This window comes from Physeter macrocephalus, chromosome 21 (assembly GCF_002837175.3).
Source record: "Physeter macrocephalus isolate SW-GA chromosome 21, ASM283717v5, whole genome shotgun sequence".
Taxonomy (NCBI): domain Eukaryota; kingdom Metazoa; phylum Chordata; class Mammalia; order Artiodactyla; family Physeteridae; genus Physeter; species Physeter macrocephalus.
In genome coordinates, this window is record NC_041234.1 from 76,825,737 (window position 1) to 76,845,916 (window position 20,180).

The 20,180-nt window shown below is 39.9% G+C and overlaps 1 protein-coding gene across 2 annotated transcripts in view; it reads left to right on the forward strand.

The window, feature by feature from the left end:
- Positions 1-395: 395 nt before the first annotated feature.
- The window catches only part of CSTF2 (cleavage stimulation factor subunit 2), a 26,066-nt gene continuing 6,281 nt past the window's right edge, over positions 396-20,180 (forward strand). Inside the window, exons 1-12 of one of the 2 annotated variants that reach the window (XM_028482355.2) lie at positions 396-502; positions 1,846-1,924; positions 2,265-2,434; positions 3,455-3,591; positions 4,082-4,201; positions 4,295-4,432; positions 7,012-7,135; positions 11,676-11,738; positions 14,254-14,313; positions 14,959-15,100; positions 15,889-16,064; positions 16,226-16,518. In XM_028482355.2, coding sequence (XP_028338156.1) covers positions 445-502; positions 1,846-1,924; positions 2,265-2,434; positions 3,455-3,591; positions 4,082-4,201; positions 4,295-4,432; positions 7,012-7,135; positions 11,676-11,738; positions 14,254-14,313; positions 14,959-15,100; positions 15,889-16,064; positions 16,226-16,518 — 1,560 coding nt within the window. In that variant the 5' untranslated portion in view covers positions 396-444. The remainder of the gene's footprint in view (positions 503-1,845; positions 1,925-2,264; positions 2,435-3,454; positions 3,592-4,081; positions 4,202-4,294; positions 4,433-7,011; positions 7,136-11,675; positions 11,739-14,253; positions 14,314-14,958; positions 15,101-15,888; positions 16,065-16,225; positions 16,519-20,180) is intronic. The other variant, XM_055081795.1, reaches the window with a different exon arrangement.

Here is a 20,180-nt window from a genome sequence, read left to right on the forward strand (position 1 = left end):
GCTGGGGCGGGGCCAAGCGTTTCCCTCCCGTAACAGGGCGGAGCTAAAATGAAAATGCCACGGCTGTTTATCATATGACTTCCCTGTTACCATGGTAAAGCCGCCGCCACCTCATTATTGTGGTCGACAATTACTTGCGTTAGCCTAAGAAAAAAATGAGTAATAAGGAATTCTACATACTAAAAGACTTCAAATCAGCCGAGCTCCAGCTCAGAACCAAGTTATTCTCAGGCGGGAGCCCAGCCCGGGGGAAGCTGGGAGAGTAGCACTCTCGTGGACGTAACGCGTGCCGGCTGCCGACGGAATAACGCCGGGGGAGGGACCCTGCGTCCCTCTGGCCCAGGAGTTTCCGGCTCACGCGCCGTACGAAAGCGTGTTCGGCGCCGGGCTCACGCGCCGTACGGAAGTGTGCTCTGGCGCACCGGAAGCCGCTGGAAGAGAGCGATGGCGGGTTTGACTGTGAGAGACCCTGCGGTGGATCGTTCTCTACGTTCGGTGTTCGGTGAGAGGAATTCGGTGGAGCCAAGCATCGGGGAGGGACAGAAAAAGACAGGGATCGGCGAGGAATGCCCCCCTGCACGTCACAAATCGCCGCGGGAGCTGGTGATGGGTCGGGCTTGCAGCTCGACCTGCCTATCCCATAGGGCGGCCAGCCTGGTGGACTCGTGGGCAAAGTGATGCTCCCCTTCCCCCGAGGTTTCGCAGCCTTTTCACGATGTGGCTGAGGAAGTTAAACCAGCGTTCAGCTTATATACGTTTCTCTTTTCATGAGCTTCAATTATTATCCAGAAGCGAGGGCTCATGGCAACTGTCCCGTACTACTTCTCACCCCCTGTCCCAGAATACAGGTTGTGTGCTGAGGGTATATAGATCCTTGTGTCCACTTCCCGCCCTCTCATAAGAGCTTTCATCCTCTGCTTTTTACCCGTTACATTTTAGTTCGTGGTTAGTGGTAGCGACTACCCGGCGTCTTAAGGTGGATTGTAAATAAATGAATGAATGAACGACTAAGACCTCATCGAAGAAATTTTTAAGAGGGTGGAGTCTATTCTGAGTAATCTTTTCAGCCAAAATAAGTTGTTTATTTTAAAGTATGTGTGGTGATTTTAAAGCATCTTTTGGAAGGAACATGACAAAACAGTTCAGAATATTTTTTTTTTACGGAAGTATAGTTGATTTACAACAATTTTTAAACATCCTCCGGTACATTCATGGTCATTCTCCTTTGAGTGCGTGTATATGTAGAAATACGGACATATGAGCCGGCTTTAAAGATTATAATGTTGACATTTTCAGTAGTTATTGATAAGACTTAAACACCTTCAGGTAAATACTAATGCCTAAGTATTTTCACCATAGTTAAGGAAAATCTAACACATGTCAGTTAAGTCTGAGAACTGATACTTAGGAGTGCCTACACCTTTTGTGTTTAGTCTAAGTGGTTTATTTTTCTTGTAAATAAAGTCAGCAGACAGGATTGAAGTCTTGTCTAAGGGAGTACGGTGGAACCAGGATTGGAGGAACACTGTATTTGAACCAGTTGTTACATTTGCTTTTTTTTTTTAACATCTTTATTGGAGTATAATTGCTTTACGATGGCGTGTTAGTTTCTGCTTTATAACAAAGTGAATCAGTTATACATATACATATATTCCCATATCTCTTCCCTCTTGCGTCTCCCTCCCTCCCATCGTCCCTATCCCACCCCCCTAGGTGGTCACAAACCACCTAGCTGATCTCCCTGTGCTAAGTTGTTACATTTTCAGTGATATATGTAGATACTTTCTCACTAAAGATCTAGGTTACAAACTCAGAATTTTGATATGTTATCTATTTTCTTCTTAGTGGGGAACATTCCATATGAGGCTACTGAAGAGCAATTAAAGGACATCTTTTCTGAGGTTGGACCTGTTGTTAGTTTCAGGTGAGATCCCCTTTTACCACTTGGTGGAAGTTTCTTTAAAATCACCACAAATTTGGCCCTTAGTAAAAATGGCAAGGCTTTTACTGGTGAGTTTTCACATGCATTCTTCTTGTTTGTTTGTAACAGCTTTATTGAGATGTAATTCACATACCATACAATTCACATTCATTTTTACTAAAAGATACATTTTTTCACTTATAAAGATGTGTAAAAAATATTTCAGTGAGACAGAGCGATAAGGTTATTTGTCTTACGGTAGATCAAATTAGAACATGGCAATGTTAGTGGGAACCCTGTGTGTATGTAACATTTGTGCCTGACACTTGGTTCTGCTCTCCAGGTTGGTATATGATAGGGAGACAGGAAAGCCAAAAGGTTATGGCTTCTGTGAATACCAAGACCAGGAGACAGCACTTAGTGCCATGCGAAACCTAAATGGGCGTGAATTCAGTGGGAGAGCACTTCGAGTGGACAATGCTGCCAGCGAAAAGAACAAAGAAGAGCTGAAGAGTGAGTATAAACCCAAGCTGTGTGCAACATGAGTTAGTAAAGATGTTACAATGAAGATTTCCCACTTAATGATATGTTTTAGCATCTGCTGAAATGGTTATCAGCCACACAGCTTCTTTACCTGACCCACCTGAGGTGCCTGTATTAGGGAAGTGTGTATCTTTGAGAAATAAGTTAAAGTTGACTTAAGTCCTTCCATTGCCAAGGAGTTGATTTCCAGTTGAAGATGAATTACAGGTTTACCACGCCATTAGTTATGTTAAACTATGTCTGTCATTAGTGTTTGCCACTCCTGTAATTATGTTGCCAGATCTGTAACTGATGGGGATACCGAGGCATTCTCATGGCTTTTTTCATGAAGTAATAGATCCAGAAATTCCATTTTGAAATTAGCATTTTTTTCTATTTGAAACGTTTGCTACTGAAATGACTTGTGAAAGGAAATGGATATCCCTAGTCCCTAATTTATGTTAACATTGTTCACCTATACAATCCTGGTCTCAGCTTTCCTTTGAGAGTAGAAAATATACTTTGTCACTTTCCTCCACAGAAATAAAAGACTTGCAAGTCACTTATTTTTCTTTCCTTTTTAAAAAATATTTATTTATTTATTTATTTTTAGGCGTGTTGGGTCTTTGTTGCTGCACATGGGCTTTCTCCAGTTGCATTGAGCGGGGCTACTCTTCGTTGCAGTGCACAGGCTTCTCATTGTGGTGGCTTCTCTTGTTGTGGAGCACAGGCTCTAGGCACGTGGGCTCAGTAGTTGTGGCACATGGGCTTAGCTGCTCTGTGGCATGTGGGATCTTTCCATACCAGGGATTGAACCTGTGTCTCCTGCATCGGCAGGCAGATTCTTAACCACTGTGCCACCAGGGAAGTCCTGCAAGTCACTTATTTCTAAGCTCCAGAAAATTTAAAGTTATCAACAGGTCCTTACAGCAACCCTGGAAAGTAGATACTTGAAATGATTTAGCTCTTTAATTTGCCTCCTTAATGTTTTTGTACTTTCTTCCCAATCAGGCCTTGGCACTGGTGCCCCTGTCATTGAGTCACCTTATGGAGAGACCATCAGTCCTGAGGATGCCCCTGAGTCCATTAGCAAAGCAGTTGCCAGTCTTCCACCAGAGCAGATGTTTGAGCTGATGAAACAAATGAAGGTAAGAGGAGGCATTAGGTTATGGAAAATCATAGCATATCAACTCTTCAAGGAGTCATTGATGTTAATGGAAATTAACATTTAGTTAATGGAAATGATTTCCTGAGCTCAAATAGAAAGTGTGCCTGTTGACCAACATTTCTTGCACCTTCAGTATTCCATATGTGCACAGTGTATTGTATATTTCGTACAAAGAGCTTTCCATTTTTTGTACACAAACACACCTACACAATCTGGCAGGATTTTTGTGGCCCATAGATATCAAATGTAGATGTTAAAATGTGGCTTTTTTCCTAAATGGTGGTATTATGGTATTTGAAATGCCTCTTCTCTTGCCTGCCATGACCAAGATTTTGTGTGCTATGTAAACCTGATAATAGTTTTAAAAGCCTCTTGAATATTACATTTCTCAGATGGGAATAGCTCTAAATCACTGTCAATTTCTGAGTAATAAGTTTTGAACCTGATGATGAATCTGTTTATCTTCACAGCTCTGTGTCCAGAATAGTCCTCAGGAAGCACGGAACATGTTGCTTCAGAACCCTCAACTGGCTTATGCTTTGCTGCAAGCCCAGGTAGTGATGAGAATTGTGGATCCAGAAATTGCCTTGGTGAGTGCTTCTGGTTCTTTTATGGAAATGCTAGGGTAAACCTTGAGTGGAGTGGAAACAGACAGCTCATAGATTTGTCTTTTCACTTTTCAGAAAATTCTGCATCGCCAGACAAATATCCCAACACTGATTGCAGGCAACCCTCAGACAGTCCACAGCGCCGGACCTGGCTCAGGATCCAATGTGTCGATGAACCAGCAGAATCCTCAGGCCCCTCAGGCCCAGTCTTTGGTAGGACTTTATCCCTTAACATTTTTTAACTGCCTTGAAAATGTCATTTTCATTTTAGGAGGATATATTGGAAGAAGAATGGTGAGCAGCCAGAGATGATAATTTCAGTTTCCAGGCATAAAAGCAGTTAACAGGGTTGCAGAGCACATGACATCTGAATGAATACAGATTTAGTGCCAAGTTTGTAAAAAAGAGATCCTTCCTTTATGCCTTTTTTATAAGCTGATTTTGTGTGTATGTGCATGTGTGGCACTGCGGTTGGCACTTTGTTATTCCGTATACATTATCTCATTTAATACTTAGAGCAGTTGTATGAGGTCGGCACTCTTCTTATCTCCATTCTTACCGATGAAAAAAGTAAAGCTTATTTTCCAAGTGTGACACAAAATCCTGAAGCCATGAAAAAATGGTATATTTGAAAACTGAAAAATTTCTGAACAGAGAAAAAGAAACACCAAAGACAAATGACAAATTGGGAAAAAGTATTTGCCACACACGTGATGGACAGCAGGCTGATTACCTAAGGGCCGTTAGTCATGTTCAAGAATGTTTATTGCCACATTTTAATAGTGAAAAATTGGAAACATCCTAATTGTACAGCAATGGAAGAATGGAGAAAATGTGGTATATTTATCCAATGAAATACTCTACAACAGTTAAATAAACTACATGTGTCACCGTGAATGACTTTCAAAAATGTAGTTTCATATAGCAGTTAAGATGAACTAGGATACATGGTATCAACACAGGTAACTCAAAAACATAATGCCATACAGAAGTGAAAATAAGTGAATATGGAAATATTTCCAAAATACAGGATGTATGTGTCTGTACATATCCCAAGAACATGTTGAGTGAGTTGCAAAGAATATGTTTAGTATGTAATGGTTTATATAAAATTTCGAAACATCTATAAGAATTCTTAAGTGGTTGTCTAAGAAGGGGATACAGGATGCAATGGGGAAGACCATACAGGAGATTCAATTATATATGTGATTTGTTTCCAAGCTGTGTGGTTATTTTATTCTCTGTACAACTTATATGTCTGAAATTTTTCATATTAAAAAACACCTTCTGGGCTTCCCTGGTGGCGCAGTGGTTGAGAGTCCACCTGCCGATGCAGGGGACACGGGTTCGTGCCCCGGTCCGGGAGGATCCCACATGCCGCGGAGCGGCTGGGCCCGTGAGCCATGGCCGCTGAGCCTGCGCGTCCCGGGCCTGTGCTCCACAATGGGAGAGGCCACAACAGTGGGGGGCCCGTGTACCGCAAAAAAAATAAAATAAAATAAAATAAATAAATAAAAAAACACCTCCTATAAATTAGTAAGAAAATTACCAATAACCCAGTAAAAAACTATGCAATGGACATGAACAGTTCATAAGAATGGAAATACAAATATGTATTAAATATATGAAAAGTATTCAATTTCAAAATAAGATAAATGTGAATGAAGTACAATAAGCTATCATTTTTCACCTGTTAGATGGGCAGAGGTAAACAACTTGGATGGCTCATACAAAAGTTATGGTGAGGGTCAGCAAACATCTTCTAAATGGCCAAATAGTAAATATTTTTGGCTTTGCAGGCCGTGGAATTTGTCTTAACTACTCAGCTCTGCCATTGGAGTGTGAAATGAACCACAGACAGTACATAAACAAATGTGCATGGTTGTGTTCCAGTGAAACTATTTATGAAACCAAGCAGTGAGCCAGATTTGGCCCATGGGTCATAGTTTACCATCCCCTGCTCTGATTCAATAAATACTTTTTCAGAAATAGAAAGGAAATAAATTAAGGTCCAGAGAAGTTAACTGCTCCAAAAATAACAATCTAAGTGGCAAATCCAGGATCTGAACCTGGTTGTCTGACATCATAGCCTGTTTTCTCTTAACCACCTCACTATACAGTTTCCTCTTTTCTATTCTAGAGTTTTGTTTGTGTTATCTTGAGAATATATGTGATTTTTTAAATATTTATATATATCTTAGTTTTTATTTTTCTATTCCAAGAGACTGCTCAGTTCTTTTGGGAATACACAAATGAAAACATAACATTCCCTTTTCCTCCAGGAGCTTTAATGTAGCATTAGAAAAATTTTACAACCCCCTCCCAACTAGAATTATTTCTGAGGACAGCGATGAGAAAAGATTGGTCAAAGAAAATGTTTCATCTTAAAAATATAGACTACCAACAGTTCTGTTTTGTTTTTTTTTTTTAAGTCCTCATTTCTTCTTGCGTTCAAGGCACTTTTTTTTAAACTTTTACTGCCAGGCCCTTGTCTCTAAGTCAACAAATAGGTGCTATATATGGCCTCACCACACAGATAAGACTTGTCAATCTCTGCTTTTATAATATGGTCTGTTGTAATTGTGTGCTGTGTAACCAGGCTCATTGCATGTATTGCAGCTTCTGTTCAAAGTGTGTTATAAATCTAATGCTGCATGAGACATGCTGTCAGAAAAGGGTGTTTGGTAGAATATTTGGGGGTGTCAATTTGAAGAGAGTTCTTTAAGGTCATAGACTTTGTGTGTTGAGTCTTCACAGAGGCATATACATACTCTGTTTTTTCTCTTGGTCAGAGTGGAATGCATGTCAATGGCGCACCTCCTCTGATGCAAGCTTCTCTGCAGGCTGGAGTTGCAGCACCAGGGCAGATACCAGCCACTGTAACAGGACCTGGGCCTGGTTCCTTAGCTCCTGGAGGTACGTTTTCATTTAGAATTTTTCACCATTTTGGTATTTTGCTAGGGTTTTGTTATAGCAAATGGCATAGTGTAGCCAAGTTATTATGTGGCAACGAGATCTTGATATTAAATTAATGTATAGCTAGGCAGTATATATCCTAGGTGGAAGAAATAGTTGATTTCTTATATACACATCCTATATGTCTGATTATGAGAGCAGAGGAAAGAACAGTAAATTGGAAAAGTACAGTAAAATTTCCAAGTTAATGAGGGGAAAAATAGAATGAATGGAAACTAGACCAAGGCAGCAAATATAGAGAAAAGGAAATGACATTGTGAAGTAAGTAATAATAAACATAGAGTTAAGGTAGAAGGAATAAAATCTCATATAGTCATTATTCTGCTAAATGTGAATGGACTGAATTCTCCCACTAAAAGCCAGACTGTCAGATTAGGTTAAAAAGTACATGCGGGAAAAAAACCAGAAGGAAAATGCCTGGTCACATTTGTTATTATATGTAACAAACATAACATTGGATTTCATGAAATATATTTAGACCAAACAACAAAAGGAAAAAAGAATTCTAAAAACTAATATGTTCGCTAAAATTGTGTATATAGGAATTAATATTACGCTTGTAGCTTTTCATCATTTAACAATCATAACTTAAAAAGTTATGGGTGAAATAAGTGATTCCTCATATAAAACACCAGTATGAACATATGATGTGTATCAGTATTTAAAGTTTTTTGCAAAACAAACTCACTTGTCAATTTATCTATTCTGGGTTAGATTGACTACAACACAACTAATGGGCAATAATTTGGCCTTAAATTGTTCTGGTTTATAGAGAAACCAGTCTAAAGAGCTAAGTTGACAGGGAATTGGAGAAGGGATTTTCAAATAAATTTCAGCAAACTCACAATTTTCACTTATCCTATAGAGTTACCATTAAACTTAAAATTATCTTTCATTGGGGCTTCCCTGGTGGCGCAGTGGTTGAGAGTCCGCCTGCCGATACAGGGGACGCGGGTTCGTGCCCCGGTCCGGGAGGATCCCATGTGCCGCGGAGCGGCTGGGCCCATGAGCCATGGCCGCTCAGCCTGCGCGTCCGGAGCCTGTGCTCCGCAACGGGAGAGGCCACAACAGTGAGAGGCCCGCGTACCGCAAAAAAAAAAAAAAAAAAAGAAAAAAAAGAAAAAAAAATTATCTTTCATTGAAAGAAATAGATTCTGTGTTTTATATATTTTTTTGTGTTATAGGTACCTAGCTTACCTTAAAATATCGCAAGTTGTAATGTGGTCCTACTACACATGACAAATGTGCAACCCATGACATATGCAGCTCATTACATGAGTTGAAAAACACCTAAACTGGTCTATACCCTGTTCAGTGAGACAAGTACACGTCATGCACTTGGATGTCACAGCAATGTCAAGTTGCTATAAAAGTGTCTACTCTCAATTTCTGTAGTTAACAGTCAGGAACTGTTAACATACAGTGTGGATCGTTGTCATCTGTAGACCACACTTTGACAAAAAAACCTGCAGACAAAAAATAAGTAAGGATGTTGAGAAATAAAATAATGGAATCAATAAGCTTGATTTCATATAGAGAAGGAGCCTTATATCTTTTGATTGGAGAATATACGCCCCCCCCGTTAAAAAATGAACATGTACTTAACCATAAAATAAAAACATTTTAAAATGTAGAGATTTTGGGCTTCCCTGGTGGCACAGTGGTTGAGAGTCCGCCTGCCGATGCAGGGGACACTGGTTTGTGCCCCAGTCCGGGAAGATCCCACGTGCCGCGGAGCGGCTAAGCCTGTGAGCCATGGCCGCTGAGCCTGCGCGTCCGGAGCCTGTGCTCCGCAACGGGAGAGGCCACAACAGTGAGAGGCCCGTGTACCGCAAAAAAAAAAAAAAAAAAAAAAAAAAAAAAAAATGTAGAGATTTTACAGGCTGTATTCTCTGATTATAAGCCAATAAAGTTAGAAGTAAATAATTAAAAGGTGACTGGAAAAAACCTTTACTTGTAAAGTTAAGGAACATATTCTTGCTAATCCTTGAATTAAAGAGGAAATAAAAAGAAATAAATTATCTAAAAGACAACAAAAAGTAGTACACTTCATACAAAAATTACAGGAAATAGTGAAAGCAGTACTTAAACAAAAATGAATACCCTTAAGTGCCTTATTAAAGAATAAAGGAACTCTGCTAGTTCTAAAATATTAGAAAAATAATTTTTTTAAAAAACCAAGGTACCAAGATGAGGGAATTAATAAATACAAAAGTTGAAAGTAAGTGTAAAAGGAACTTAAATAATTGAATTTTCAAGTGATATTTTTTATGTGTTTGTAGCATTTATAGTTCTGAAGTTATTGAAACTTAAAACTTCACTACAATTTTTGAGATACCCTGCACGAAGCTCTTTGGCAGTTGATGAGAAGGGGGAACAAACTAGTAGAAAAATAGGCAAAGAAAATGGGTAGCACTTCATAGAAGAGCACATCATAGAAGAGCAAATCCAAATGGCAACAAAAACATTCATTTATATTCAGGGGATTTCAAATTAAATAATGAGATTTCACTTTACTTAAACCCATCATACTAGCAAAAGTTTCAGAGATGACACTTAATATTGGTGGGGAGAGTGGTAGTATACATTGCTGGTGGAAATGTGAAGTTTTTCAGCCTTTTAAGAAAGTAGTCTCACATTAAAAAATCATATACACTTTGACCCACTAATTCCACTTCTGGGAAGCTAGTCCATAATAGATAAAAGTGCCATTATGTGATGGTATAGTATGATAAATTACCCATGTTGCCTTCTGCCATTGCTTTCCTCAGATCCTAAATTTTTGTATTGTTTTGATGAGTGGTCTGAACAAATCATAGAATGTTATGGCTAGAAGAGAGCTTTGAAATCATTTAGACCTCAAATGTTAGTGTGCATTAGCATCACCTGAAGGGCTTATTAAAACACAGATTGCTGGTCTCCACACCCAGACTTTCCATTTCAGCAGGTCTGAGGTAGGGCTCTGAGCTTTGCAGTTCTGACAAGTCTCTGGTGATGCTGATGCTGCTGGTCTGGGGACCACATTCTGAGAAAACACTGTTTAGATAAACTCGTTCACTTTACAGATGAGGAAGCCTGAGGGTATGTTAATTTTATCAAATCAGTTGTTCAAAATGACAATTACTTAGTAGCATTGGTAGGGCTAGCACAGACTCAGGTTCTTAATTCATGGCTCTTTGGTGCCTGGCATGTTAAATGGGATAAGAGAATGTGACATGTATTGTACTTGGATATTTTAGGTGAGTATTAATGAACTGCAAACAGTTCAGCTTGTCTTTTCTCCCCACTTGGCAGCATATATTGTTCCTTTGAGGAAAACAGAATTATTGCTATGTGGGAAGGACCAGACAAGGACTTATGGTACATGTTTAGTCTTTGTATAGCAATCATAGCCCTGCTGGTTAGAGTAGACCTGTCATTCTCAACACTATTAGACCCAGTGGCTCCTTTTTGTAACATATCTTGCAGTGACCCTTTACTATCCTGAAATGAAATGCACAGTTGACATAGCATACTTAACATGGCTTCAAAAAAATCAGTATAGTTACCCTAACTATAATATAAAGGAGAAGTAAAAGGAAATTAATTTATAGTAAAAGAATATTATAAATATGCAAGTATTCAAGCACAACTACACTAGAAAACAATAAATAGCAGTCAGATGCTTGCACCAATACTATAAAAGTAAAAGACAGACCCAGGTATGTTGTTTTGGCAATTCAGATATCACAAGGACTGTTGACATTGATGATGTGATTTTCTGAATGGTGAAAATGAAAACTCTTCGTAAAGTTCTTAACAAAACAAGATACAATACCCATAATTTACTCAGTAATTGCATTCTTGGAAAATTCAATGTGTGTGTGTCTGTGTGTGTGTGTGTGTGTGTGTGTGTGTAAAAACTGGGCAAAGAAGCGCTTTGTTTACAAATAAAACAGACAGGTTTTAAGTTCAGATGACTATAAAAAAGGTTTTCATTTGTGTGAATGTTTAGCAAGACGTTTGAAACTTTTGCAAGACAGGGTAATCCTTGATTTTGTGGAACTGTCTCATACGTTGCAGGACAGCTAGTATCCCTGTTGGCTTCTCATAAAATGCCAGGCGTGCCCCCACAAATCTTTGTCACAACTGCAATAGTATACCCACCCATTTACAAAGTACACTGGGAACAGTAGTGCCTTCTGTGGGAGGAGGTACGTAGGTAAGTGCCATTGATCTGTATTACAGAACTCCCTGACAAGGTTTTGGTAACCAGTGAGATTACGAATTCTTCTTTAACTCACTTTTCTGTCACCAAAGGCTAAAGTACAGTAACAAACTCCATCTTCTGTATAACTGCATTGTTTAGTGGTAGTTATGATCTTTCTTTATAGGTTTCTGCCTGTGGGGCAGAAAGAGGAAATTTGTTAACTCAGCCACTGTCCAAATTTTTCCCCACTGTCCTAATTTCTGTTTTTCTTTCCTGCCCTTTATCTTCTAGGAGCAATGCAGGCCCAGGTTGGAATGCCAGGAAGTGGACCAGTGTCCATGGAGCGGGGACAAGGTAAATAAATATTAATGTCCGATTAATGTGGATTAGACATGGAAATATTCTATATCTGCACTATCTGATATGGCAGCCACTAACCACATGTGGCTATTCAAATATTAAATTAATTAAATTGAATTAAAATGAAATTAGGTAAAATGTAAAACTCAGTTCCTCATTCACAGTAGCCACATTCTGAGTGCTCAGTATCCGCATGTGGCTAGTGGATACCATGCTGGATATTGCAGATATAGAACACTTGCATCATTGCAGAAAATTCTGTTGGGCAGCACTGTCTCGACTTCTATCTAGTGATTCAGAGCCCAGCTCTACAAGAATTGATGATGAAGCAAATGGATCCTTTGTTTCTATTTAATTCATGTTGCCTTTTCCTGATAGTTTAATGCCTCTACTTACATGTTCTCACTCCCTCAATGGAGATCTGAGTAAGGAATTTTAATTATGACCATGTACTATGTGACTGGGTATGTGGAAGACTAAATTTAAACCCCAGAGAAAACTGGGAGGGGGTCAAAGGTCTGTGAAGCCTGCTTGGTAAGTGTATGTTATACTGTGGCAGTAACACTGGATACCACAGTGGCAGCCGCTCCATAATGTCCACGTTATTTCTCTATGTTACTGGAGTTTGAAGAAAAGAAAATGCAGTTGATTCGGTTGAAACCAACATCAGGAAGAGAGAGAGTGAGAAAACAGAAGGAACTAACAATGAAACTGAGTGCATCCTATAGGCCATGCACTTTAATTTTCATAAACAACCTTGTGAGTTAGGTGGCAGCACCTCAGTTTTCAGGTGAAGAGCTGGAAGCTCAGAGTTCTGAGTTACTTCCTCAAGGGGACATGGTAAATAAATACTGGTATCTGAGTAACGTGGCCTGGGCTTGGTGCATTCGTCTTCTTTTCCAGCTAATAAGTGGCAGAGCTAAGATTCCAAAGTCTCTGACTCTGAAATCTATCCTCTTTCTGTCAATCACACTGCTTCTGTTTCCTTCCAATGTCTTATGTTCTTATTGTGTCCTTGTGATGAGAAAGAACTGCTTTGGACAAGTGTAGGGAAGCTTAAGTTACTTCTTATTAGCATATGGTCTATAAGTAAAACCCATTAATTTTTTTTTAATTTATTTTTTTTGGCCACACCATGTGGCTTGCAGGATCTTAGTTCCCCAACCAGGGATTGAACCTGGGCCACGGCAATGAAAGTGCTGAGTCCTAACCACTGGACCGCCAGGGAATTCCTCAAAACCCATTTTTTCAAAAGCAAAATACTAAGATATAGGCCTATGCACTGTACTCCTTGTCTATGGTTTGTATACTGATATTGGTTGCTAAAGTGACAGAGCTAATAATCTTGTCAGGCAATTGACAGTGGAACAAGCTCTTTGTCCAGACACCTCATCTGAGCAGACCATGCTTTTATGCTGTTGTGCCCCACCCCCCTCGGCCGCTATCAGTAGATTGTGTGTGTGCCCCAAAGTATTTTTGCAGTAGTGAGAAGGAATTAGAAGTTTCAGTCATACCTCTACCTCTCCCCCAGCCATCAATAAATCAAACTTTGTTTAATACATACTTCCGCAAGACATCTTCCTTGATACAGTTATCTTCACCTTTCTGGTCAAAAGTTAACAAAGGGAAATGACTTGAGTTTTGAAGGTATATCAAGGATGTCTTCATGAAGAGACAAAATGAGACTTTTATACTTTTCCTTTAGTACCCAGCAGAGGAAGCAAGAATCTTTCATTTATAGCCAGTTTGTCATTCTTTTCCTGCAATCCATGCTTCTTTTACACATTTGTAATGTTGAAAAGAGACAATGAGATGTTTAAGAAGAGGCTTCTTCTTGCCTTCTGCCACCTTTGTTTAGTGTTGGCGCCCTTGTCATCTTATTAGTCTTTATTTGCTGATGTCATGATGTTTGTTTATCAAAAACTTACAGTGGCAGAGTACTTCTTAAGGAGTAATATTCTCTTTCTTTGTCTAAAGTTCATTCACTGCATTTCCCCATTTGATAGCAGAAATTTTTGTGCTTTAAATTATGACAAAAATAATACTGTGCCCCTTCTGTTAATGGGCTTTTCCAGAATAAATCTTGCCTTCCAGATTCAGTGCAATTTCTTTCATTTTTTGCTTATGAAACTATGTTTACCTTCTTTGCCTAACTGGAGTTTCAGAAGCATCCTTTTAATATTTTGTTTCTCTTTTTCATAGTATCATAAGATTTAAGGGGAATCCTAGTAGGAGAGGTGTAAATTGAAAGTGGCTGGTTATTCCTGCCCAAATAAAATCAGTGGCCCACAGGTTTTACCTTAGGAAGCAATCTCATCAAAGCAGAACAGTTTCAGATCCCAAAGAAGTTCATATAGTTTAGGAAGATTTTGTAGCACAGGGCAAGCTAATGAACTCTTGGCTCTTTAACTTATATGTGTAAATCTCCAGTGTCTGTGTGCCTCTGCGTGTGTGTGCAAGCTATTTTAAGTGTCTGTTCTTTCTCCTTTTGAACTTACTGCTCACCTAGGAACCCTACAGCACTCGCCCGTGGGACCCACCGGGCCTGCATCAATTGAGCGAGTTCAAGGTACCCATTGTATCTGCGGGTTTCCTTTTGCTTGTGGTGTTCAGGGTGGGACGTTGAGAGGTCAAGGGCTGCTTGGCAGTCATCCTCACATTCGGAACCCAAAAGGGTAGTGTTTTGGGTTTTTTGCTTTTTCATTTTTTCCTTTTGGGGCCACAAGCCTAAGTTGACCTCTTCACACAGGGCAGAGAACGTGGATGATATGGGCATCTGTCTGAGGCTGTACTCCCTCCCTACTGGTGTCAGGAGGCTTGGATGGAATAGCAGTCTGTAAGGAGACAGCAGGTTCTTGCAGAGCCATGGCAGTGTTCACATATGCCAAGGCCCTACCTCTCTTTTGTGACTCTGGTCCTTGAACTAAGATTGATTATCAGCAAAACCAGGAGCCTAGGTTTCTTCAGGTTGCAGTGCTAGGCCTTGGCAGGTTGCTCCCCAGTTTGTTCTTTACATAATTCCATCCATACCTCTGACATGGAACAGATTCTGCCTACACCCTACTTGTGTTCTTGAGCTGCAGGAGAAGTCTGTTGTGGTGAGGTTTCACCCACTCTAAGGGGTCTGAACTATGTTGTCAGTGGTATATAGAGTCATTTCTTCTTGCCTTACATGTCCTTCACAGCAGTACCTCCCCGTTTGTTTCCCTGTCAGTGCCGATGCAAGACCCCAGAGCAGCTATGCAGCGTGGGCCCTTGCCTGCCAACGTCCCAACTCCTCGAGGTCTGTTGGGAGACGCTCCAAATGACCCACGCGGAGGCACTTTACTTTCTGTAACTGGAGAGGTAGAGCCTAGGTAAGCACTGACACAGAGGGAAAAGATTGGAGGAATCAGAATTTCCCCTTGCTTTGAGAACAAAGTCTTTTCATACCAGTTGTGCCTGTTTGCTTACTTCAAAAGATAAATAAATATTCATGGCCACTGTCCAAGATGAAACACTTCCTGGGCAGAACTATGTAGTTGAGTATGTCATTTTGAACTAACCATTGCTACTCCATCCTCAGAAATTGGAAATTCTAGCACACATATCTAAACAGGAAAAACTTATATTGCTTATTGTTAGTAGTAATACTAATAATAGCAATAATAATAATAATTGATATTAGTGGGGATTATGCCTCTCAATCTGCTCTGAGTACTTTACTGAGATCATCTCACTAAATCCACACAACAGCCCTGTGAGATTGATACTAATATCAGTCCCATGTTACAGATGAAGAAACTGAGGCTTAGAAAAGTTAAGCAAATGTGCCCAAGATCACACAGCTAATAAATGATAGAGCCTAGATTTGAACCCATACAGTAACCCATTTTCTTAAGCCTCCCACTGCGTATTCATTATATATAATGGATATCCATTCATTCCTCCTTAATTTGAGTGCCCTGACCAAATACGAAATTCTAGAATACATGGATTTACATCTTGATAGCTTTTCTTTGACTTGTTTTGTGTTATTCTCTTAGCATTTGTAGACTGATGTTTGCATCAGCTCTTTATCTAATTTTACTGATCTTCTGGTTGATACTTTGTTCTTATTGTTTTGTTCTGTTTTAAAATATAACATTTTTTTCTCCATCTCTAGAGGTTACCTGGGACCACCTCATCAGGGTCCGCCCATGCACCATGTCCCTGGCCATGACAGCCGTGGTCCACCCCCACATGAGATGCGGGGAGGGCCATTAGCTGAGCCCAGACCTCTAATGGCAGAGCCAAGAGGACCCATGCTAGATCAGAGGGGTCCACCATTGGATGGCAGAGGTGAGGGGAAACCACATCACAAGGCTGACTGGTAGTTGTGGGCTCATGATGAACGGGCTCTTAGGCTCCAATCTGGGATACAGAATGCTTTATTTGATTGTTGGTTATTCTTGCAGTAAAGGTGGGTAGCTACCCAATGGTTTTCTTGCAACTTTTTATAGGTGGAAGAGATCCCCGAGGCATAGATGCACGAGGGATGGAGGCACGAGCCATGGAGGCAAGAGGATTAGATGCTAGAGGATTGGAAGCCCGTGCCATGGAGGCCCGTGCAATGGAGGCTCGTGCGATGGAGGCCCGTGCAATGGAGGCCCGTGCAATGGAAGTCAGAGGGATGGAGGCCAGAAGCATGGATACAAGGGGCCCAGTCCCAGGCCCTAGAGGCCCTATACCTAGTGGAATCCAGGGTCCCAGTCCAATTAACATGGGGACAGTTGGCCCCCAGGGATCCAGACAGGTATATGTAACACTCACTTCTCACTTCTATGTGAAATCTTGATCTATTCAGGAATTGATTATTGAGGCTGATTATTATTGCTTTCTGATTTGGGTTGTTTTCTCAGGTTTTGGGGGAAGATTAGAATCTCCCTTCCTTTAGTTTCTCTGTTCCTTAGGGTGGTGGTTTTCTGACTACCAGGATTATAGTCCAAAAGTGTAACCTTGTCCCACAATTTCAAATTCCATTCAGAGCAGAATCCCTGATTTTAGGAGATAGAGAGCACAACAGTAGAATCTAGGCATGGATAATTTGAAAAATCTCCCCCAAATGATGCTAATGTATAACCCTAAGAACCACTGCATTAGAGCATATGAAGAGCTATTACTGGTCATTTAGCTGATCTTAGGTTTGCAGAAATCTATTTTAATTTACCTTCATCACATAACCCAAAGTGAACAGTGGAGTTGAAAGGCAATTTACTAATGCTTGTCTTAAAAGCTGTGCAACTAAATTCTTATCTCTTCTTTCTCTTTATTTGGCTTTCTCCAACTATGTGTAATGGTGGTCTATGATTGTCTATGTGTTCTCATCTCCATCCTTTTTACCCTCCAGTTGGTTGTGGGGAGGTAGTACATGTGTATCTTCCCTCTGAGTTTGGTTTGTTTTGTTTTGTTTTGTTTTTCCGCTAACACCTTCGTTTCACTCTAGCCCTTCCACCTTCATTTTTCCTCAATGTGACTTCCTCATTCCTCTATGTACTTCTTTATCTCTTCTCTCTTCCATATGCTTCTGTGCCTTACTTCCCCTTGTGTGTGTGTGTGTATGCACAAGAGAGAGAACTGTATTGTCAGAGCTGGAATGGAACATGTCAGTCACCCAGTTCTCTCATTTTATAGGTTTGGAAACTGAGACCCAAGAATTCAGGTGACTTATCCAAATTCACACCACTAAAAAGTGGCAGAGCAAGGAATAGAACCCACTATTTTTTCCGCTATGCTACTCTGTCTTGTTATCTGCACGTTGTATATGTGTGTCTATCCCTCCTCTCTAATATGAAATATGAATATGTTGTTTTCTGGTATGTGTAGAAAAAACTGTTTTCTATTGTTTTTCAAGTTTCACTTTTAAAAAATGTGTTTGTGGGCTTTGATTTTTATCATACCCTCTATGGTCAGTAGCCTCATAATAAACATGGGTTTTATGCTTTCAGTCAGTCGTTCAACAAATATTTATTGAGCACCTACTATGTACCAGACAGAGCTATAGGTACTGGGGATATGGCAGTGTGAACAAAACGAAGTCCTGCCCCCATGGAGCTTATATTCTAGTGGGGAGATAAATAACAAATAACTACATGATGTCCTTATATAGTTCTGTCAATAATTCTTTGGAGAAAGATGTCGAAAATAATGGTTGGAAGACCATTTATCAATAATTTCTTGCTCCTTTATCTGCTAGTACTCGAACTCATTACTCTAATATTACGTTTATTATAGTTTTCATTAGTAGATTCTATAAAGCCAATTAGATCTGAGGTAGAGAAAATAAAAATTTTATCTTCAAACTTTAAAAAAATGTTTAATATGTTTACTTATAAATAAATATATAAAATACATTCACTCATGTACAAAAGATATACAGTAAAAACCTCACTTCCTCCTCGTACCTATCTCCCTTGTGACCCCTATCTCCTATTGATAATCACTTTTTTTTTTTTTTTTTGCGGTACGCGGGCCTCTGACTGCTGTGGCCTCTCCCGTTGCGGAGCACAGGCTCTGGACGTGCAGGCTCAGCGGCCATGGCTCACGGGCCCAGCTGCTCCGGATAATCACTTTTATTATAATGTATCTTTCTAGCAAATAAGAATATATATTCTTATTTTTGCAAATATGAATATACATGTATTCTTACTTTTTCCTCCTTTCACTGTTCTGCACCTTGTTTTGTAACCTAACAATATATCCTTAACTCATAATTTTAAATCAAATTTTAAAATTAACTTCAGTCCACCTAGTTGGAAACTTGTTGGTAAAAGGCTTATTATTACTAGGGTGATTATATAACTTACTATCCAAACAGGGACACATTTGAGAGTGCTGTTAGTAATTACTGTGGGGCAGAAGCTTAAACTGGGACTGTCTTAGCAAACCTGGATATGTGGTCAGCTGTATTATTACTTGAGAGCCTAGAACAGGCTCTTCTGGAAACTTTAAATGGCCATTATTAAATGGTTAGATCACATTACAGTACCTCAAATTAGTATTGACTGAAGCTTCAAATAGGTTATTCTCATAGATTTTTCAAGTCTGTAACAGCTCATTAAGGTTCAGACTGGTCTCCGGATTCAGTATTGATAAAGAACAGAAAGTGATAATATTCTAGCAATCTGTACAAAGCTGTACTAATGCTTCATGTCTCTGGTGTCTTTGGGAAATTAGTTAATGCATCCAAATGAATGTTCCAGATAATAGAATTATTCAACCAAGTTTTTAAACTATTTTAATGAAAAATCATTTATAACGTATACTATGCTCCCTTCTCTTCTTAAACAGGATACAAAAAATTATTTTGATCATTTTTGATTACTCAAGGTCATCATTAAATGTACCCATTATTGTATAGGCTATAATAGAAAGCATAGCATCTCCTGTTTTGGTTTCTGGTATCCTTCACTGTCAGGTTGTCACCTGGCTCTTCACATTGCTGTCATGATATCTGTTCCTAATGGTTTATCCACATTTCTTTCATGCTTTGCTGCTTCTCATCTGCTGGGGAAGCAGGTAACATGTTTGTTAACAATTTGTATTTAATAAGAGTACCACCTAAGCTCTGGGTGAATGCCTGAGTGTGAACATAAATCCAGTATCGGGACCTTTTAACAGTTATGCTAGATGCTCTGAGGCCTTTTCCTTGGGTTCTGGTTGTCGTCCCAAACATTGAACCCATTGAAGATCTTAAGTACCAGTAAGCATGATATAACTGCATTTTGTTAACTCAGGTCAGTCGTGTTTCTTGGTCTGTATTTAATAGAAAGCAACTGCTGCATATTCTCTGAGGAAAGTCATAAAAAGCAAATGTTGGGCTAATAGTAGTCCTTTCCCTGGAGGCCTTCCCATCTCCTTTCTGCCTCTGCCATTATGATCATGTCTGCCTTACTTGTGGGATAGGGCCTGTGTCTGATTGAACTAGAGGTAGGTGGTATCCCTGTGAATGTAGCTTCCCCAGTGGACCAGCATACATTATTCTAGAATCTGTCGGCTTCGTTTCTGTTTCCACTGAGTGCTAGTTTCTAGAATGCTCTCAGTTTCCCCTGTGCTTATGTGGCTGAATTTTGCTTGATTTGATGGTATCCACTTGTGCCGTGTGATACTTGATGATGATGCTGGAGCTATTGTAAGAAATTTGTCAACTTGCTAGTTGATCTCTGGCTAAACCCTGCCTTCTGCTGATGCTAACAGTAGGAAATGATCTTCAGAGTCATTAATTTGCTTTTTTTTTTTTTTTTTTGCGGTACGCGGGCCTCTCACTGTTGTGGCCTCTCCCGTTGTGGAGCACAGGCTCAGCAGCCATGGCTTACGGGCCCAGCAGCTCCGCGGCATGTGGGATCTTCCCGGACCGGGGCATGAACCCGTGTCTGCTGCATCGGCAGGCGGATTCTCAACCACTGCGCCACCAGGGAA